General features: G+C 42.2%; 1 protein-coding gene across 1 annotated transcript; it reads right to left on the bottom strand.

The window, feature by feature from the left end:
- Positions 1-1,547: 1,547 nt before the first annotated feature.
- Positions 1,548-11,848, bottom strand: LOC310679815 (acidic mammalian chitinase-like; the record flags this gene model as incomplete). The annotated part of the gene is made up of 11 exons (XM_083445576.1): positions 1,548-1,932; positions 3,998-4,133; positions 4,342-4,458; positions 5,503-5,685; positions 5,787-5,910; positions 6,967-7,085; positions 8,288-8,453; positions 9,527-9,583; positions 10,066-10,270; positions 11,183-11,212; positions 11,824-11,848. 11 exons carry the CDS (start codon positions 11,846-11,848, stop codon positions 1,655-1,657), a joined length of 1,440 nt encoding a protein of 479 aa, XP_083301702.1. The 3' UTR covers positions 1,548-1,654.
- Between the last annotated feature and the right edge of the window lie 6,477 nt (positions 11,849-18,325).

Genomic DNA, 18,325 nt, shown 5'->3' on the forward strand with positions numbered 1-18,325 from the left:
GTGCAGCCCCACAGAAGGCCTTGAAATGGGGTCTGACCAAGCTACTCTCCCAACTAGTGGCACCAGCAGAATGCCTGTTCCAGACCCAATCTACCTCTCCCCACCACCACCTTCTGCTGAGTAACCAGATTGCAGATGCAGCGGTAACTCCACCGCTCCACAGAGCTTCATCAGTATTGCACGCCCGTGTTGTGTTGTGTTGTTAATTTATTCTGGATCTCACCTAGGGTATTTTGGCAAGTTAAAAGGTGGGTTGTCATTTCTAAACAGAGTGATATTGTTATGAGTTTGTGGGTACCAGACTCCTCTAAATTCCTGGGTCCAGTAGGGGTTAGAATTTAATTAAGGCAATTGTTAATACTTTATATAAGATAGGCCAATTTTCTGAGCAGAAAAGCAACTGAGATTATGGGCCATTAGAAGGACAAAAGGAAGGTGCTAAGCCATAAAGAAAGCAGTTAAGACAGCAAAGGCTCTGTACTAGATGGCAAGTGGTTGGGAACCCTCCTGCTCAGAAGAACAAAAGAAAGGGTTTAGGGTTGGCTGGGATGTGACCTGGAGGGGGGAAATTGCAGTCTGGTAAAGGCAGCAAGCTGCAGAGAGGGTTAGACCCATGGCTGGTGTCTATTTGAATCCAAGGCTGCAGCTATGGGAGAAACAAGACCCTCTTGTTTCTGTCAATGCTGTGGGGTTAATGTTGTGAACCCCTCCATCATAGGGGAGGTTAATGCTGTGAACCCCTGCATCGTAGGCTCAGGTTATGTAAATAAACACATATCCTAAACACACCACAGTCTCCACTGTGCCTCATTTCCAAAAGGAAACATGGATCCTGGGTAAGCACACCTGGAACCTCTGGAATCTTGCATCACTCAAAGATTGGGATGACGTGCAACACTATTAATTTGGGCGGAATCCAGCCTAAATTAAGATACTGTTCATTATTATTTGTTTGTTCTTCTGTGATGGAATGGGAGGCAGAATACATGGAATTCCTGGGCAGTTTCACATCTAAGCAATCACCACACTGAGATTGGACTGGGGAGGGATGCTTAGCATGCTGAAGGTTTAATCTTTGGCATCTCCAATTATTATTATTATTATTATTATTATTATTATTATTATTATTATTATTTATTGAATTTTATACTGCCCTTCATCCGAAGATCCGAGGGCAGTTCACAACAGAAAACTACAAAATGAGATCAGGTAGCAGGAATTGTGAAATACTATCTGCCTGGAAATCTAAAGAATCTCTGCCAGTCAGAGTAGACCATGCTGGGCTAGATAAAGAAAACTTCCTTTGTTGCTAGTATTAACTTTAACAAAATTGCTGCATCGTATGCCTTTGGATTATGCCCTCCCCATTTTCAAGTCCCTTTGGTGATTCCCTCCTATGCACAAGCCTATGTTGGGTGAGCCACATTCAGCTCCATGACATCTTGCCCAGGGACATAAAAAGCCACATCTTCTTTAAATTCATCATGAATGAAAGTAAGGACACCCAGCCAATGTATTTTACCAAAAAGACATCAGCACAAACATACTTTAGCCATGCCTGGTAGATTTTATTTGTAGGCAAAGGGGTCTGCTGAGGACCACAAGGCTACATAATTTTAATCATCTCTCCTTGATGGAAACCACCTGTTAATATTTAAGGGTAGTTGCAGCACTTGCAGCTGTCATCGAAAACCAATCCAGCTGCGCAGCTGAAACTGTAACTCTGATGGTTAGCGCATACGTAGAATTTGGTCTTGTCTTCTGGGTCCGCATGGATACCATCCGGTTGGTTGGCACAAAAGTTACCAGGCACTGGGGGCCCCACAGTTGTTGTTGCAGGAGGAAGAGTAGGACCTGTATCTCCGTTAGTTGTAGTAGTAGTTGTGGAAGGGGTTGGAGTTACACCACCAGGGCAGTCTGGCACAATAGGCTCTAAAATTAACATTTAACAACGTGGTGAGAAAATCATATTCCTACTGAATCATACTAGAGGACTAAGCCACCCAGGGAAGGTGTGTTTATGCAAACAGGTCATATCAATTTAGATACAAATAAATAAATAAGAAAGTGCTCCCAGGCAAAGCTCATTGTGTGCGTATGTGTTCAGTTTCTGTTAATTGATTCTCATGGAAACTTACAGATTCTGGCTTCACACAATTAACTCAAGGCAGTGTCAATTTACTCTTGGCAGAAGGCCAAGGTCTGCTTGACCTAGAAACTACTTACTCTGATTGGTTAACGACCAGCACTCAACTCTGTTATCTAGGAATGCTAGCACAGTTTGGTGTGGTCGGAGTAGGAGTGCTGTGTATGGTTAAGAGAGAGAGAGAAAGGATTTATTTTGCTTTGTTTTGTATGCAGAAACTCTGCTGGTTTCTTTTCCCTTTTAATAAATCCTGTAAATAGTTATTCTGAGTCTAGCTGACTAGTCATTTCCACCTCAACTAGCTTCTTTGCTGTGCAGGAAAACTCTGCTACGTTTGGGCTAAAGCCATTAGAGCTATGCCTGACACTTCAAAGTTCCATGAGTATGTAAACCAAAGATGTCCAGTCTACTTGCCTTCTTGCAAATGCTATTCATTTCATTGAGGTACATGATCAACTAGGGGCTGACTTGCACTTCACATGGGAGGCAGGCTTAAGGCTTGGGAATTTGTGACTCCCATTGAACACAGAACCCTGTCAAGGAATTCTGTATGTTCATAATTATATGGGATCATATGATGGCTATATCAAGGGGAATCCCTAACTCGGTCTTGCTTATTTCCACTGTTTACAGGCATGGTCCTCTTCTCACACTTTATAAAATGGCTTCATGATTGATTGATTGATTGATTGATTGATTGATTCACATTTACCGGTATATGCTGCTTGATTGTAATAAAACCATTAATGAATTTAATTACAAATAAATAAAGTATTAAAATGATCAACAAATCTGGCGGTAGCGCACTTCTGCGCATGCGCAGATGGCAGAAGCTGCTTCCGGGCATGCACAAATCATGGCAAACCCAGTGTTTACTTCCAGGTTTGCCGCGGACGCAACTTGGAACGTCCGTGAGACAAGGTGTATGTAAGTCGAGGTTCCACTGTATAGCATATATTCAACACAAAAAACAGCGACATTTTGTTGTTGACAAAGGACATATAAAGGGCCCCATTACCATCAGTAGCTTAGGGCCTCATCAAACCTAAATCTGGCCCTGTGTGGAATCATTCTGAGGTTAAAATAATCCCAGGATATTATATCCTAAGTATGAGAAGCCCAGGGAATGCAACATAAAGAAATAAAGGGAAAACTTGCTCCATTCCGCACTGCCAATGTGAGTGTCCTTGTGTGAGCAGCAGAGGCGTAGCAATTGTGCTAAGATCCTGACATTGCTGCAGTGCAAGGTCACCAGTTATGACCATGTGCCAGAGACTGAATCCTTAAACATTCACACTGTTTCTGGTGATTTAGGAGCAGTGTATAACCATTCCTAGTCTTGGAGCCATATTGGAAGCATTATTTAAACAGTAAGTCAAATATTCTATTTACTTAACCATGCCTATTTACTTAACAATAACATAACTGAGCAGGAACAATTTTTCCAAGAGTCCTAGATCATTGAACAAAGGAGTTACAGATGGAAACTTCAGTGGGAAACTGCTGAACTATAGTTTATCAGGCAATTCATTTTTGTCACTTGTAGCTTAAACTGAGATTAAGTTAATGCCAGGGTGTCATCACGATCACTGCTGCCTTGCTAATTTGTCACTGTCACTGTCTTGCTTTCAGGTAATCAACACAGTCTGTTCTTTCTGCATTTCATTTTCCTCTTACCTCAGTCCTCTACATTCCCACCATCACGCTTTTTGTTTGTATATCTGTTTGCTACTTCATGCAACTCATGCCATGAACTGTATCCATCCCATGAACACTTCTGCCATAGGAAATTTGCTCATCTTTAAGATGCCACAAGATCCTAACATGGCTACCCTTCTGGAAACAGCTTACCATTTGATTCAAGAAGTCTCTTCAGCTCATTTATTAAAGGATATTTTCCTTCATTACAGAAAGTACCCAGAAAATCATCCAGATCAATTGCCCAAACCATGGCACCTCCAAAATTGTTCTCTTTCAGGTATTTGACCTGGCAAAAAACAAAACAAAAAGCTATTTAATAAAAAAATTCCACAGCATTTTTCCTTTTCATTTCATATCTGTTACTCAAACCACTTCTTATTTGGACAGCGATAATTCACATCTTTGCTAAATCCCATGTCAGTTCAAACATGCAGTCCACGTATGTCCTAATTTTAGGAAAATGGTAAAAAGAAAATGAAACACATTCATCTTACTTTGTATTTGTAGCTGCAAATGTCATCATATCCAACCCATTCATTACCCTTGTAGGTATATGGAACTTTCTGGTCATCAATCCATTCTTTCGTGGCAGTTTTTAAAAATGTGCAAATCTGTGAAAACATTACACACACAAAAATCATTCTGCAATTCTTAATACCAGAGGACATCATTGTGGGCTCAGCTTTGGCCCCCGTTTTGTGCTGATTCAGGCACCTAAAAACTAATAAGGGTTAGGGTTTCCTGAGAAGGATTTTCTCTCATATCAGAGCATCCCCTGACACATCTACCTCTGAATGGCCACATGTTTCTAAGGCCTTGATCTGAACCTCTGTGTAGAGTAAATCATTAATATTTCAAACTGGACCTCTAGAACAAATCTAAAAGGAGAGTGTGGACCTGGAGGATAAGAAAAGCAAGCCACAGCTAAGCACGTATTATTGAGCACAAGAAATCACATTTGATAAGGTAAATGTCTGATACTGTTTAAAATGCTGGCATAAGCATGATAGCTATAGAGAGAAACATTTATGACAAAACTATTGTTGTCCGGTTCTCTAATTAGGTGCTTAAATAATCTAAGACTGAGTATAGCATGTGAGCAGGGGGTTTTCCAACAATGCGACTACTTGGGAACATGTGCCAGCACTGTGAGAACATGCAATCCATGAGTTTATCAGCCTTAGTCTGTGCCAACTGCGCTATATGGTAGTCCTCTCATATTGCATGGGACATTATTAGTGGTTTGCAGACCTGTTGCCATTAAGCAATGCTGCAAGAGCACAAGATGGACATGGAATGCTAAGTCTTTCAGCTCCAACTAAGGATACTTCCGCGTTCACCCTTTTCTCTAGAATTGCCATTTAATTATTTTTTAATAAGATGCTGTTGTTCCAGGTTGTCCAACATACACAAAGAAAGTGCTTATTAAAGCAAGTGGCCATTGAGTTGTTTTACAACAGACAAAGAGCCTTGCTTACTCCTAGGTCTCCGGGCGCACACTGGCTTCTTCCTCCTACTCACCTCTACAGGAAGCTCCTTCTTCAAGTACTCCCCCTTTGACCCAGGAACTAACCATATACACAGTCGTATCACATTTAACCTGCATGAAAAGCCTGACAAGCAGAGCTTGAAAGAGAGTTACGCAAGTGAGTTACCTCATAGTAGGCCCAGAAGCCTGCCTCGCGGGTGTAAGGGCCAGCAGAGCCAGCCCCAGAGACAGGTGCACAAACACCTGTATCTGATGAAGTAAGCCTGAAAGTGCGCCCATAGGTGGGGAATCCCATAAGCAGCTTTTGAGTTGGGACACCATTGTCCTTCCAGTATTGCATGGCATAATCCTGAGGAAAAGGGGAAGGGTGGAATTAGGACTCGGTACATTCATCTGTCTCGTGAAAAACACACAATAATAGCATTTCTAGGATTAGGAGGCCTTACTTACACAGTTGAAATACCTTAAATCACCCTGGTCTTTGGATCCCACATACAATGGGCTGTTGTGTCCCGTGCAGGTATCCCAACCTCCATGGAAGTCATATGTCATTACACTGATGAAATCTAAAAGTCTGGAATAAATCAAACGAAACCATTGCTATAGCTAGTACATGGTTTCTTATAGACCATCGTGTCTTAAGCAATGAGCTGGGGACTACCAGTGGGCCTCAGACCACTTTTAGGTGGGCCTCAGTGCCACAGTGCCTCCTTACTTACCCACCTTGTGCCCCTGCCCCCTTAGCTATGCTGTAGTTTTTGGCTGGGCCAGTGCCAATACCTGCAGCTCCTCACACAGTGGTCAGGAGACAGGTGTTCGGAACAAGGAGGAAAAGGAGGTCTCCCTCCTCTGCAGGGAAAGGGCAAGAGGAGGTGCTGAAGACCAGAAGACTAATATTTACAGAAAAATAAATAAACTAGGAAAAGAGAAGAGGATATGAGAGGGAAGCTGCTCTAGGAGGAAGTAAAAGGGGTAGAGAGGAAAGGTGAAAGAAACTCACAGTTTGGAGAGGAATGGGGTACAAGTGAAATGTGATAGAAGAGTGAGAGAAGAAATGGCAACACAAGAGTAAAAAAAATGCTTTGAGCAGCATGTGGGCAAGCAAAAGGGAAAATATAAAATAAAAAGCTATCTTCACTCAGCACTTCTGGATTAGCAGATTCTGCCCGAAACAGGGACTCCAAGTCACAAAACCTCCAGAGCTGATGTCTGTACTTAGCTCGAATAAGGCTGAACTATGGAATTCCTTGCCACAAGAAAATAATTGTGGAGAAGAATTTATCAATTTCAAGAGAGTGATTAGATATCAGCAGAAAATGGTGTTGATAATTGCCAGCTTACTAGGCCAAGCTCCACCACCAATATGTGACTGGCTCTGGCTCTGAGCCAAGGTGGGCCTTGGTAGTTTTCAGTTATCTCAAGTGATGTCCTGAGGTAAAAAATATGAGAACCCCTGTCATGGAGTAATGACATAAGAAACGCTGGAAAATCCAATACCAGGCTATGGTATGACTCTATAATCTTCCTAGGTTTTCATCAGTGACACTGCTACTTAACTGCGCAAAATGGAAATTCTACCACTGATTTAGGAGCAGAGTTGAAATCCTCATTTGAGCTTCCTGGTACTTACTGTCCTATTGCAGCAATTTCATATCCAGCATCAATGGTCCCTTTGCCAGCAGAAACTGCTGCTGTGATCAAAAGCCTTTTCCCATTACATTTACCGTTCTCAAAGGCAGCCAGCATTTCCTGTGGAGAGATACAGTATTAAGAATCATGTCAAACCTTACAGTTGTTTCTCATGAGTATCTGTTATTCACACATTTCTATAGGAGACACTGAAACAGCCCCTTCCTAATGTTTCTCACAAATTCTTGCATTTTTTTTAAAAAAAACTTCTATATTTGTTAACATGTTACATAAATTTATGGTTATTTCACCAGCCACCTTATTGGCATGTATGTCTTTAAAAAAAAAAAGTTGCCAAACACCACTTTGATCTACAGACATCTTGTAAATGTTAGAACATTCCACACTATTAGCTTGTTGCATTTGTTGCATTCATTCCACAACTCTTATCTAAAGGCATTTTCCCTGCACTGAAAACATAAAATTTTTGTACCTGGGGGAAAAAATGGGTTTCTTGTCCCAAGACCTGCTTCCATTCCTTTTCTGAATTGTAAGTGAAACATAACAGTGCAAGAGCCATACCTATTGATTTATTGATTTATTTTTGCACAATTACTGATGAGCAACACAACTACCCACCCAAACCAATTTGTGAACTTTTTTTAGAGCTGCTGTTATTGCTGTTATTTAAAATGACAGAGCCTTGTGGGACTTCTCTTCCTCCATCTATTTTCTCCTGTCACTATGTGAGCGGGACTGGGGAGGAAAGGCCTAGGGCTATTTGAGAACCCATCACAGGCCACATCCACCTCAGAGGTCAGAAATTCCCCACCCCTGCCTTAAAGATTAACAGACTAGTGTCCTATGGTGCCACTGAACTCTCTTCCATTGTTTTCTGCAAGTGACCAACATGCCTACTCCCATTTAAGTCATTATTATTACTAAGTTATTGGTCATGCCCTGTTGCTTATATTTCAGCTATTGCTGCTGCTATTCTTTTAAATCCTTGGAGGAAGAGTGTCACCTGCTGTTCAGTGTGCAGCTCTGGTGTAGCAGTGCTAATCTAACAATTGTGTTGTTTAAAGTGACAAAAGCCAGAAAGGCTACAAAATATTATGCCAAAAATATTTTGTCCCAATCATTTAAGCTTTCATGCAGGACATAAATCTGGCGTAGTGAATAACTGCACATAAACTTTATGTACAACTGTAAGACATAAGGAAAGTGTGGTTTCAAAGGGGTTTTAGGAACCAAACATTACTGCTGATTTTCTGAAGCACAGATTGTGGGGCATTATCAAAACTAGTGTCTTGGTTTCTCACCCGAATCAGGATTGTGAAGCGTTGCTTGTCTTCGGGAGGACTTCCCCTCGATCCTGGGTATTCAAAGTCCAGGTCAATCCCATCAAACCCAAACTTACAAAGATATTCAATCACTGAATCAATGAAGATTTTACGATTGGTAGCTGAGGCAACCATTTCAGTGAACCTAGGAAGAGGGGATTCTTAGATAGTTTCCCACATGCCCTTGCATACCATTTAGATATCATTCCCTTTTTATTAAACAAAATATATTACCGTTTAATGTATGTTTGCTCTCTTTTGCAACTGATATCACACATACTCCCATAATCAGGAGTATGTATAAAACACAATCGCACAGTGAAAGATTAGTAGTGAATGCAAAATTTACACCCTAAGAATTGCGGCAAACTTCTTCCCTTACTTAATGAATGCTGCTATGTACTTTATAAACTTTATCACAACAATGTTGGAGCCACTTCTCCAAGACCATCTCCCACACAGCTCAAGTAATGTTTAAATGGCCCGACCACTGGTCAGAGGTCTGATCATATAGATCTTGCCCATGTAACCGGCATTCCTTCTTGGCAAAGCATTGATTCCTTGACTGGAGGAATCAGTCCCCACTCATAGGGTTGAGTCCTTTAAATGTTGCTCTAGTCATGCAGAAGCTGCCCATGGGCAAGCGGCTTGGAAACATGTAAGAGGAACCCAATAGAAGTATGACAATTTGGACATTGCCTTATGCTCAGAAGCCAGAAGGAAGGCTAAGTAGGACAGGTCAGGCAGAGTACCCTATCCAGTACCCTGGATAGCTCCTCTGGTTAGCCATATCAGATTACGTTGTGCAAATGAAAGAAATATATGCAAATATGTCCATTTTGTAATAATTTATACAGAACTCAGAATTATTGGCATAGAACTAGATTATCGTAGCACAGAATTGTTATTTGTTGCTTTTGTGTTTTTATTTAGAACACAGCATACACAGTTCCGCAGGTATCATGTCAATCATCATCACTTTTATTGACCCTATTCCTAGATAACAAGGTCACTTGAACCCTGTTGGAGTGGTTTGTTATCACAACCCATACCTTATTCCTCAATCAGTGTCAGAATTTAATTTCAGATCATTGCTTGTCCACTGTGGCCTGAACCTTATGTCTGCTTTCGTTTCAAATGTTCAAAAGGGAACACACTCTATCGGTTCAGAGTCTTAATACTGTCACAGTTTAGTATGTATGTGGAAAGGATACTCACTTCTGTGTGCCAAAATTCCAGCCTCCAATAGCTAGCAGTGTGACAAGATTGGGGTTGCTGTAAAACATGTAAGAGAATATCAGTCTAGAAACTTGCATGGTTTCAAAAGTGAAATGTTGCATGGTTTCAAAAGTGAAATGTTAAAGGAATGTTGAGATGCTGAACAAAAACCAAGGCACAAAGTAATTCTTAATTATTATTATTATTATTTCTGTTATTTCAAGATCTCTTGCAACAATTTCTTGAAATTGAAATTTTAAAAAAGGATCCATGTTACATGCTTGTACAAATAGACATAGCTTCTTCAGATGACCTGTTGATTCTTCTTGATTTGCTTGCATGAAGCTTACATAGTAATTAGACTATGGGCCTCTCCAGATGTGTTTGTTATTGTGCATTCGTTATTATTTGTGCTCACGTTTGCATCAAAACAGTTATATGTGATTCTGTCTTCAATACTATTTGCGCCTCCATACATGGAAAATCGTGTTTGGAAAATCACCCGTTTTCACATCATTCTGGAGAAAGAAAATACTGACCTGTTCTTAAGTGCTTGAAATTCAGGGAAGAGCCTGTCCTCATCATTCCATTCATAAGGGGCAATCTTATGTTGATTCATAGTGGCAAAGGCATATATCAAATGAGTACAGAGATTTGGATCAATGTTGTTTGGGAAGTATTTGGCCGGCTCTGGTCTATACTGAGACCAGTTGGTGAAATAGCACACTAGTTTGTAGGCAGAACCTGAAAGGGGATGAAACCAAGATGAGCAACATTTGCAGAGCTCATTTTCATTCTTGCTGTCATTGTGCCTTATACAAGTATGCTATAAAAACTATTCTAGCTAGTAAAATAGCCACTCTCTGCAAATTAGCCCTTGTTGGGCATCTCCCACATCCACCTCCCACTCCCCACACAGGGAAGATGTCCTTGTGCATATTAGCTCTCCCTGCTCAGAGTTCCAAAACAAGGAGAGTTTGTGCATGTATACCAGGATCTGCTTTACAGATGTCTGTTTCCCCCTATACACACACACACACACACACATATATATATATATATACACACACAGAGAGAGAGAGAGAGAGAGAGAGAGAGACATGGATTGGCAGAAGGGCTACTTTGTTTCAGAATTGGGGGGTTTTAACGTGTTGTTCAAAGTTGGAAAAATACATGCACAGGGAGCCTTTATATTTTCCTCAGTGGATGGGAAAATAGCTAGGCACGACTGTTTTCAAGGATGAACAGGTGGAAGGGTTAAGCATCCCCTTTTCCCACCATGTGTCTCATGCAAGACTGTACTGTGATTTCTTTAAAAAAATGAACAACTGGGGGAAATAATCACATATGGTTTGAAATAACTCCTCCATCCTTCAGGGTACTCTAGTCTCCTTCTCATTGATCCTACTGAGCTTCCAAAGTTGTTTCCCTATGGCATCCTCATGCCAAAATATCTATAAACTATACTTTTAAAGTGTTTTATCCCTTCCAGACACCTTAATGCTATAATAGTCATTTGTTACCTAAGCAGTCATATTCACTGTGTGACCTCTTGTGGACTATAAGAGCATAGTGAATATGGCTGCTTTAAACACTGCCTCACTAGAAAGCCACCTTTACTTTAGTCTCATTAACCATATAGGGCAAGTTTCTCACCAAGCTGCAGCTGCAGCAGGACCACCAAACCTGCAAAAGAAAAGTGAACGTGTAAGAAACAGATAAAAATATTTTCGTCGGTATGTAGAAATAGAGTTGAATCAAAATGGAGGGGCCATGCTTCACACACCGCACCACCTGTGTGATGAACCAGCACCACCCTATACCCATTTTTAGGGTTAATTTTGGGATTCTGACGCAAGGCGGAACAGAATTGTCCACCCAAAGCATTGCCATGATTTGGCTTCATGGCATCATCACATAGCTATATTTGATTTATTGAATGAATGATGACATGATAAAATAGTGTTATCTAGGTGTTTTCTAATTAGATTCTGACTACCTGGGATCACCTCAGGAAGATGCCTCCTTTCAAAAATATTGGAGAAATCCCACTCTCAGTAGCTCCACATTTCCCCCCATACATTTTATGTTGGCACAAATATGGCATAACTCTAATAAAAAGATTTCCAAAGCATGTGACAGCACTTTGAACATTATTGCTCATTCTCAGAAGACAACAGTGTGAAACCTTTTCTAGAACACATTCACCCTATGGCTTTTAAGACCAACTCTGTAGGAAATCTCTGTCCTTCCTAACAATTGTAGTAGGAAGATTGAAAACTGAAAGGTATACTCACCAAAGCACAACAGACCCTTCCCCATCTTCCTGGTTTTTCCAACTGTGAGTGCCCAACTCCCAATGGTAAGATCTGCTTTATGTAGAGGGCAAAATCCCTCTTATCATTGTGGGACCCAGGCACCTGCAATGAGGGAGATAAGACTTCCAAAAAGTTCAGATGAAATATCACAGGTAGAAAATTTCATTTAGTCAAGGTCAACAACTGCTCAGAAGCCTTCACAAGGATAAAATCTCCTAAAGTCCCCTAAAGATTACAATGGCATTGAACAGCCCATGGAACAGCTATGTCACCAAGTAGTTGCAATGAAAGTTGTGACAAATTCTAGCTCCTGATTCCCAACCACAATGGAATCCTAGGCATGTTTAATCAAAAGTAAGGCTGCGTACACATTACCAGCTTAAAACATAGCAAGGTTGTTCTTTTTCTCAATTTCGATTAAAGCTGATTTTGGAAGGGGCAACTCATCAAAACTTAGAATTTCATATGAAACAACCGGATTGTTATGAATTGTGGCTGACATAACGTGTGCCAGCATTGAGAATGTACTGGATGCAGCGTAAATGGGAATGTGTGCACAGCCTAAGTCTCATAAACTTCAGTGGGACTTTCATTAAAGTAAGTATGCATAAGATTGCAGCCTGAGGCAACTTGCTAACAAAACCTAGGTAGCAAACTAAAGGCTGCCATTCTCTACCCTAGAATGGAGTAAACTAGGGCTGCCATACGTCTGGATTACAGGAAAATGGCGTCTGGGCATATCTTCAGAAAATATGCAAAATGTCTGGGGGAACCCAGACATATGGCAAGGTGAGGGTTAAGATTTTTTTTAATCATTTTAAAATTCAAAAAAAAAAAAAGGCTTGGAGGGGACTTCAAGGGGGGGGGGAAGCAAGCTCAACAACTTTGTCCAGATTTTCACTTTTGGGAATATGGCAGCCCAAATTAAACTCAATGGGACTTACTTCTGAAGAGACATGTACGGTATAGGATTGCACTGTGAGTTACATAACTTAGCCAGTCACAAAAAACCTTGATCTCCTTGGCTGTTATCCACTGAACTGCCTTGCAACCATATTGATAAGAAGCAGAAAACCCTACAGGGTATTGATAGGAGCAAATCAGCTGTCCTGGTTTCTGGTCTTGTTAAATTCCATGCCTGCCAGGTGTCAAAAGGGCCAGTGTGCCCTTCAGACCATGATGAATGGCCTATAAATCACCTGTGTGCTAATCACTAAAGTCGGCCAAGGCAGTTCACTCTGTCCCAAATCCACTCTGAATCTGCCAATTCTGCAGGGAGAAAGATCAGCTGTTTGGAAACAGATCTTGGCTATTTGGTTGCCAAGGAGGCCTGGTGTGTCTCTGATGACGCCTTAAAACAGGACTGCCTTGGAAAAAGGAGCAGCCTTGGCAATCTCTGCATTGTAATAATTTTGTCACTGATGCACATGCTCCAGCTACCTTTATTTACCATGGAATATCTCTATTTCCTGGTCTCTTTGTCTCCATTTTGTCTTTAAGAAAGATATGCGTTTTTAAAGTAGCCACTTTTCAGGTCCCAGCTGGTTCCTCAGAAGCACAGGAGAGACTGTAGCTCATATCTCTGAAGCTCCATCTAAAAAAGTGGCCACTAACCCATCTAGGGAGGAAGGTTGACTGTGGCCCTGACTGACCTGGTCTTCTTCTTCTTCTTCTGCGATCACTCGTAGCCGAGTAAGATTGTCTTCCATAAACACGGTTTTAACAATGAGTCCATGGGTGACCTCCTTCCACAGTGGGGACATAGGTTTCTGGGCACTCGCAAGCCAGTGCTTCCCAAGTGTTGGTATTTATACTACATTTTTTTAAATTTGCCTTGAGACGGTCTTTAAACCTCTTTTGTTGACCACCAGCATTACGCTTTCCATTTTTAAGTTTGGAATAGAGTAGTTGCTTTGGAAGACGATAATCAGGTATCCACACAACATGACCAGTCCAACGAAGTTGATGTTGAAGAATCATTGCTTCAGCACTGGTGATCTTTGCTTCTTCCAGTACACTGGAAGAACACAGTTTGCCTGTCTTCCCAAATGATGTGTAAAAATTTTCGGAGACATCGTTGATGGAATCTTTCAAGGAGTTGGAGATGGCGTTTATAAGTGGTCCATGTTTCACAAGCATACAGTAAGGTTGGTAGTACAATAGCTTTGTAAACAAGCATTTTGGTTTCCCTGTGAATGTCCCAGTCCTCAAACACTCTGCACTTCAATTGGGAAAAACCACACTCGCAGAGCTCAGGGGATGCTGGATTTTGGCATCAATGTCGGTCCTTGTGGAAAGATAACTGCCCAGGTAGGAGAAGTGATCAACATTTTCTAACGTTACACCATTGAGGTGGCTCTGCAGAGGGGATATTTTGTACTTGTTGGTGCAGCACTTTGGTTTTTTGGATGTTGAGCAATAGGCCAAGCATTTTGTAAGCTTCTGCAAAGATATTTAGAAAGGTTTGGAGGTCATCCTCTGAGCATGCACACACTACATTGTCATCAGCATACTGAAGCCCTATGACAGAAGTTACGGTAACCTTACTCTTTGCTTTCAGCCTGCTCAGATTGAAGAGCTTTCCATCTGTTCGATATATGATTTCTACTCCAGTGGGGAGTTTCCCTTTGACAAAGTGTAGGATCATTGCAATGAAAATAATAAATAGAGTTGGGGCAAACAACCCTGTTTAACACCTGATCCCACTGTGAACGGTTCACTTTGAGAGCCATTGTTATCTGCGATTGTTGCTGTGACAATGCAGGCTTCCCCACCCTCCATTCCCTCCCCACACACCCAAGATCACTTAAGTAATTATAGGGTGATTGTGATAATGGAAAATCCACCCTTAGTCAGGGAAAATCTTGAGTGAGTAGACTTTGTGGTGGCTCTTCCAAATGAGGCTTTTGCGGTGTGCTCACCCTGCCTTATTTGCTGAATACGTCAGAGGCTCCTGTTCTTAAATTTCTCCTCTTCTTAAAACAAGTTGTCATTCTTTAAATGGAGGCTGTCTTTGCCTGTCATGTCACATATTTAAAAGACAATTTTTAAGAATCCAGAGGGGGGACAAAGCACAGCTCAGGGTGGGGGAGACTATGACTGTGCACCGATTTGCCCCATCTTGGCTACAGGACTGGTCCTTGATGTGATCATTCAGCATTGGTTACTGCTATGCCTGAAAGTAGCAGATATAAAAGCTCCAGGTTCAGTCCCTGACATCTCCAACTGCGCCTGGGAAAGACCCTTGCCTGAAACCCTGGAGAACTGCCTGCCCATATGAATAATAATGTGCTAGGCTAGAAAGACTGATGCTGTGACTTGGTAATGTGCAATACAGCTTCTTATGTTCTTATTAGTCTAAGGACTGCAAAACTACTTTAACTCATTAGCAACTGTGGTGGAATCTACATAGAAAACTGTTCCGAAAATTCTTTTTAAAAATACATTGAATTTTCCTTAAGGCTCACCATCTAGTGTCACATTGTATATTGCACTTAAAACACACTTAACATGTTTTATTTACAGTTGTATAGCTGAGTCTTGTATTAGGCATTCTGCCATAAAATTCTATTGCCAAGAAATGCAGTAAGGCAATAGACTATGCTTGGTTTTGCAAATGACAAGTTGTGCAGGCCTGATCTATGTTGATGCATTTGGGCTATAAGCCCATTACAATGAATTAACTTTGACATGTGAGAAGGAAGGGATAGTGGTACAAGACCCCAAAGTTTAAAAGGATGCCACTACATGAAAGTTTGAAATTGATTTAAAAGAACTAAGTTTGTGTTAAGTAGACTTAAAAGAACTGAATGCATATAGTGTCCTGAGGAATTTGTTCCATTTTTAAGACTCTTTTTCATAATTGCATCCCCATTAGCAAATGCATAATTCATGGACAAAATACAAAAAGGAATCTCTGGGCAGGGCTGGGTGTTATGGGGGATACTTAGCTGCTGTTGCTGAAACCAGCAGTTTTGCATCTCTCCTTGCTAGTAACAAGCAGTGAAAGATCTCACTCGTTGTAATGTCATCACAGACCATTCCTCTGGTTTCCACATTCATACTTCATTTCTGCTAGTGAGAAGAAGGTCTTGTAGCCCCAGCATCATTTATTAGAAACAGCTTTGCATAGCAACTGGAACACCTTTGAGACCCTCAGCCAATTCATGAGGTTTCTCTCACTTGTGTTGGCAGCCAGCAGACCGTCTGCTAGCCAAGAGGGCAAATTCAGGCAAACGCTGCAAGCCCCAGAGTCCTAATAGGGTTGTCCAGCAACCGGAGTAGAGATTGCACGACCCTTTGACAGCTCAACAGCCATGAAAATTTTCAGCTCTAACTGGGCTCCTCTTCTGTCCCCCCCACCCCTTTAGCCACTCTCTTTCCAGCCTGCTAGAGGAAGCAGGGGTATCCACAGTTGCATCCCCTCCCTTGAGTTACATAACTATGAAAGGCCCACATACATTCTCTGAGTTGCAGACTGACAACCAGAGCCATATATTCTGGCTCTGACCAGAAATAAACAACACACAAAAAGTGCTGGCATGGCAATTTTGGCGTACAGGCTTTCAGGGGTGCTGGGGAAGAGGAGCAAAAAATCTTGCTGTAGCTAGGGATGGGGGGAGAACAGTGGGTCTCAAAATTCATTGGCGCCTTCTGCAATGCTAATATTTGATGCCCCCCCCCTTGCCTTCCATTTAACATTATAATTGTGGGGGGGGGGCCGCAGCACCCCCTCTCTGCACCCAGTGCAACCAAACCAGTCGCACTCCCTTAAATCCACCTCTAGGGATTCAGTCCATCTCACAGTTTAACGAGAACAGACCTGATCTGCATTTCCCAAAAGAATCTGTGATTCAAAACCTCCTTTGATATTCACACTGCTCTGATTTTTGCAATACAGTACTTCCACCCCAAAAAAGTGTACAGAGGTGCACAGATTAGGGAAAGTATGCACAAAATGCATAAATTAGTGAAAATAACATAAATGAACTGAATCATGTATGGACTTCATTCACTTTAAATTCTCCTCCCTCCCTAGCTGTACATGAATGTGAGGAGACAGCTGTGTTGTGGTCTCCACAGAGTCTTGCTTTGACCTAGGAGTCATGGTGGAGGGGAGGGGTTGCAGTCGGGCCTCAGGCTCTACCTATGCACAGCGGGGGAGGGCGTGGTGATGCCGCCCGCATTACAGGGCGTCCCTGGCCGCGTCACAGTCCCTGGCCAACCAATCCAGTCAGGGGGCATGGCTTGGGCTACTGAAACAGCCACGCATCCGGGGAGCTCTCCCTTCTTGCCTACTCGGGCTTCGGATCTCCCACCCTCCTGCCCTATTTCCATGCATTTGCCATCTTGGCCTTGCTATAGACCACGGTTGGTCACCTGTTGAGGAGACCAGGTAGGAATCTTCCCACTAGGCAAATTGGCACCAGCCATGTAGTTTTCGCCTGCCTTGTAGCAATTGTCACACCTTTATAAGGTTTGGTGATTAGGCATTGGAAAAACTTGGTTTATGGGAGGGGAGGTTGTGGCCTTCACCTGCCTCTCCTCTTTAAGGGTCTTACGTTAAAGGGATCTGGGGGTGTGGATCTTGTCCGAAGCCTGTGTATGGGCTAGGGCCATGCCACAACCCCATCGGGGACCCTGGGGGAGCTCACAGTTGATGTACATCAACAGGGCTCCCCCTATTGGTGGTTGACCCTTTCTAGACTACCTGCATTACAGGCAGGAGTCAGATATAGTCGGTTCTAGTCCAGTGCCTAAGCCAATACCACTCACATCTGTAACCAATAAAGTTGTGGCCTTATTTAGCCCATTAACCCAAATTTTGGTGTCCATGTGAGTTATTATCCAGAAATTGGGGTTGGGGAGCTCGGGGCCTTGACGTGCAATGGCAGCACACTCCTACACTCACTATGACCCCACAAAAAGGTTACCATTGGGAGCACAGCACCACCATTGGAAATGGCTGGGCAGAAGATAAGAGAAAGGTCCTCCAGGAAAGGAAGCCTGGTCAGGAGGTGTAAAGGCAGAGCAAGCTATAGCCTCTCCTTCAGCAGGGACTCAGGCACAAAGGATTAAAGGGAAAGCAAAGATGACCAAGGTCATTGGAGAGCTGGAAACAAGGTAAAGGATAGGTAGCTGCTGCACACAGAAGGAACCCCTAGGATGCAAAGGGTTCTTGTGTCTCTGTGGAGTCAAGGATCCACCTGTCAGTACCTGAGGGAAGGGCCTGTGTTGGGGATCTGAGGATCCCTTGTGGGAGGGGATAAATTAGGCAAATAGTAACAGCCATGTCTGACGATGAATTATTGTACAATGCCTGAGAATCGCTGGATGAAGGGCAGTTTAGAAATATTCCTAATAAATACATTGTAAAATAAATACTTTTGCTGCCAGCTCTCCAAAGTTCTAACTTACATCCTTCCACCCAATTCCTCTCGTTAAAAGATGGTCTGAAAAAAGTATTATTCAGGGATCTAAT

This window comes from Podarcis tiliguerta (genome assembly GCF_965153285.1).
Source record: "Podarcis tiliguerta genome assembly, chromosome: 6".
NCBI classification, from domain to species: domain Eukaryota; kingdom Metazoa; phylum Chordata; class Lepidosauria; order Squamata; family Lacertidae; genus Podarcis; species Podarcis tiliguerta.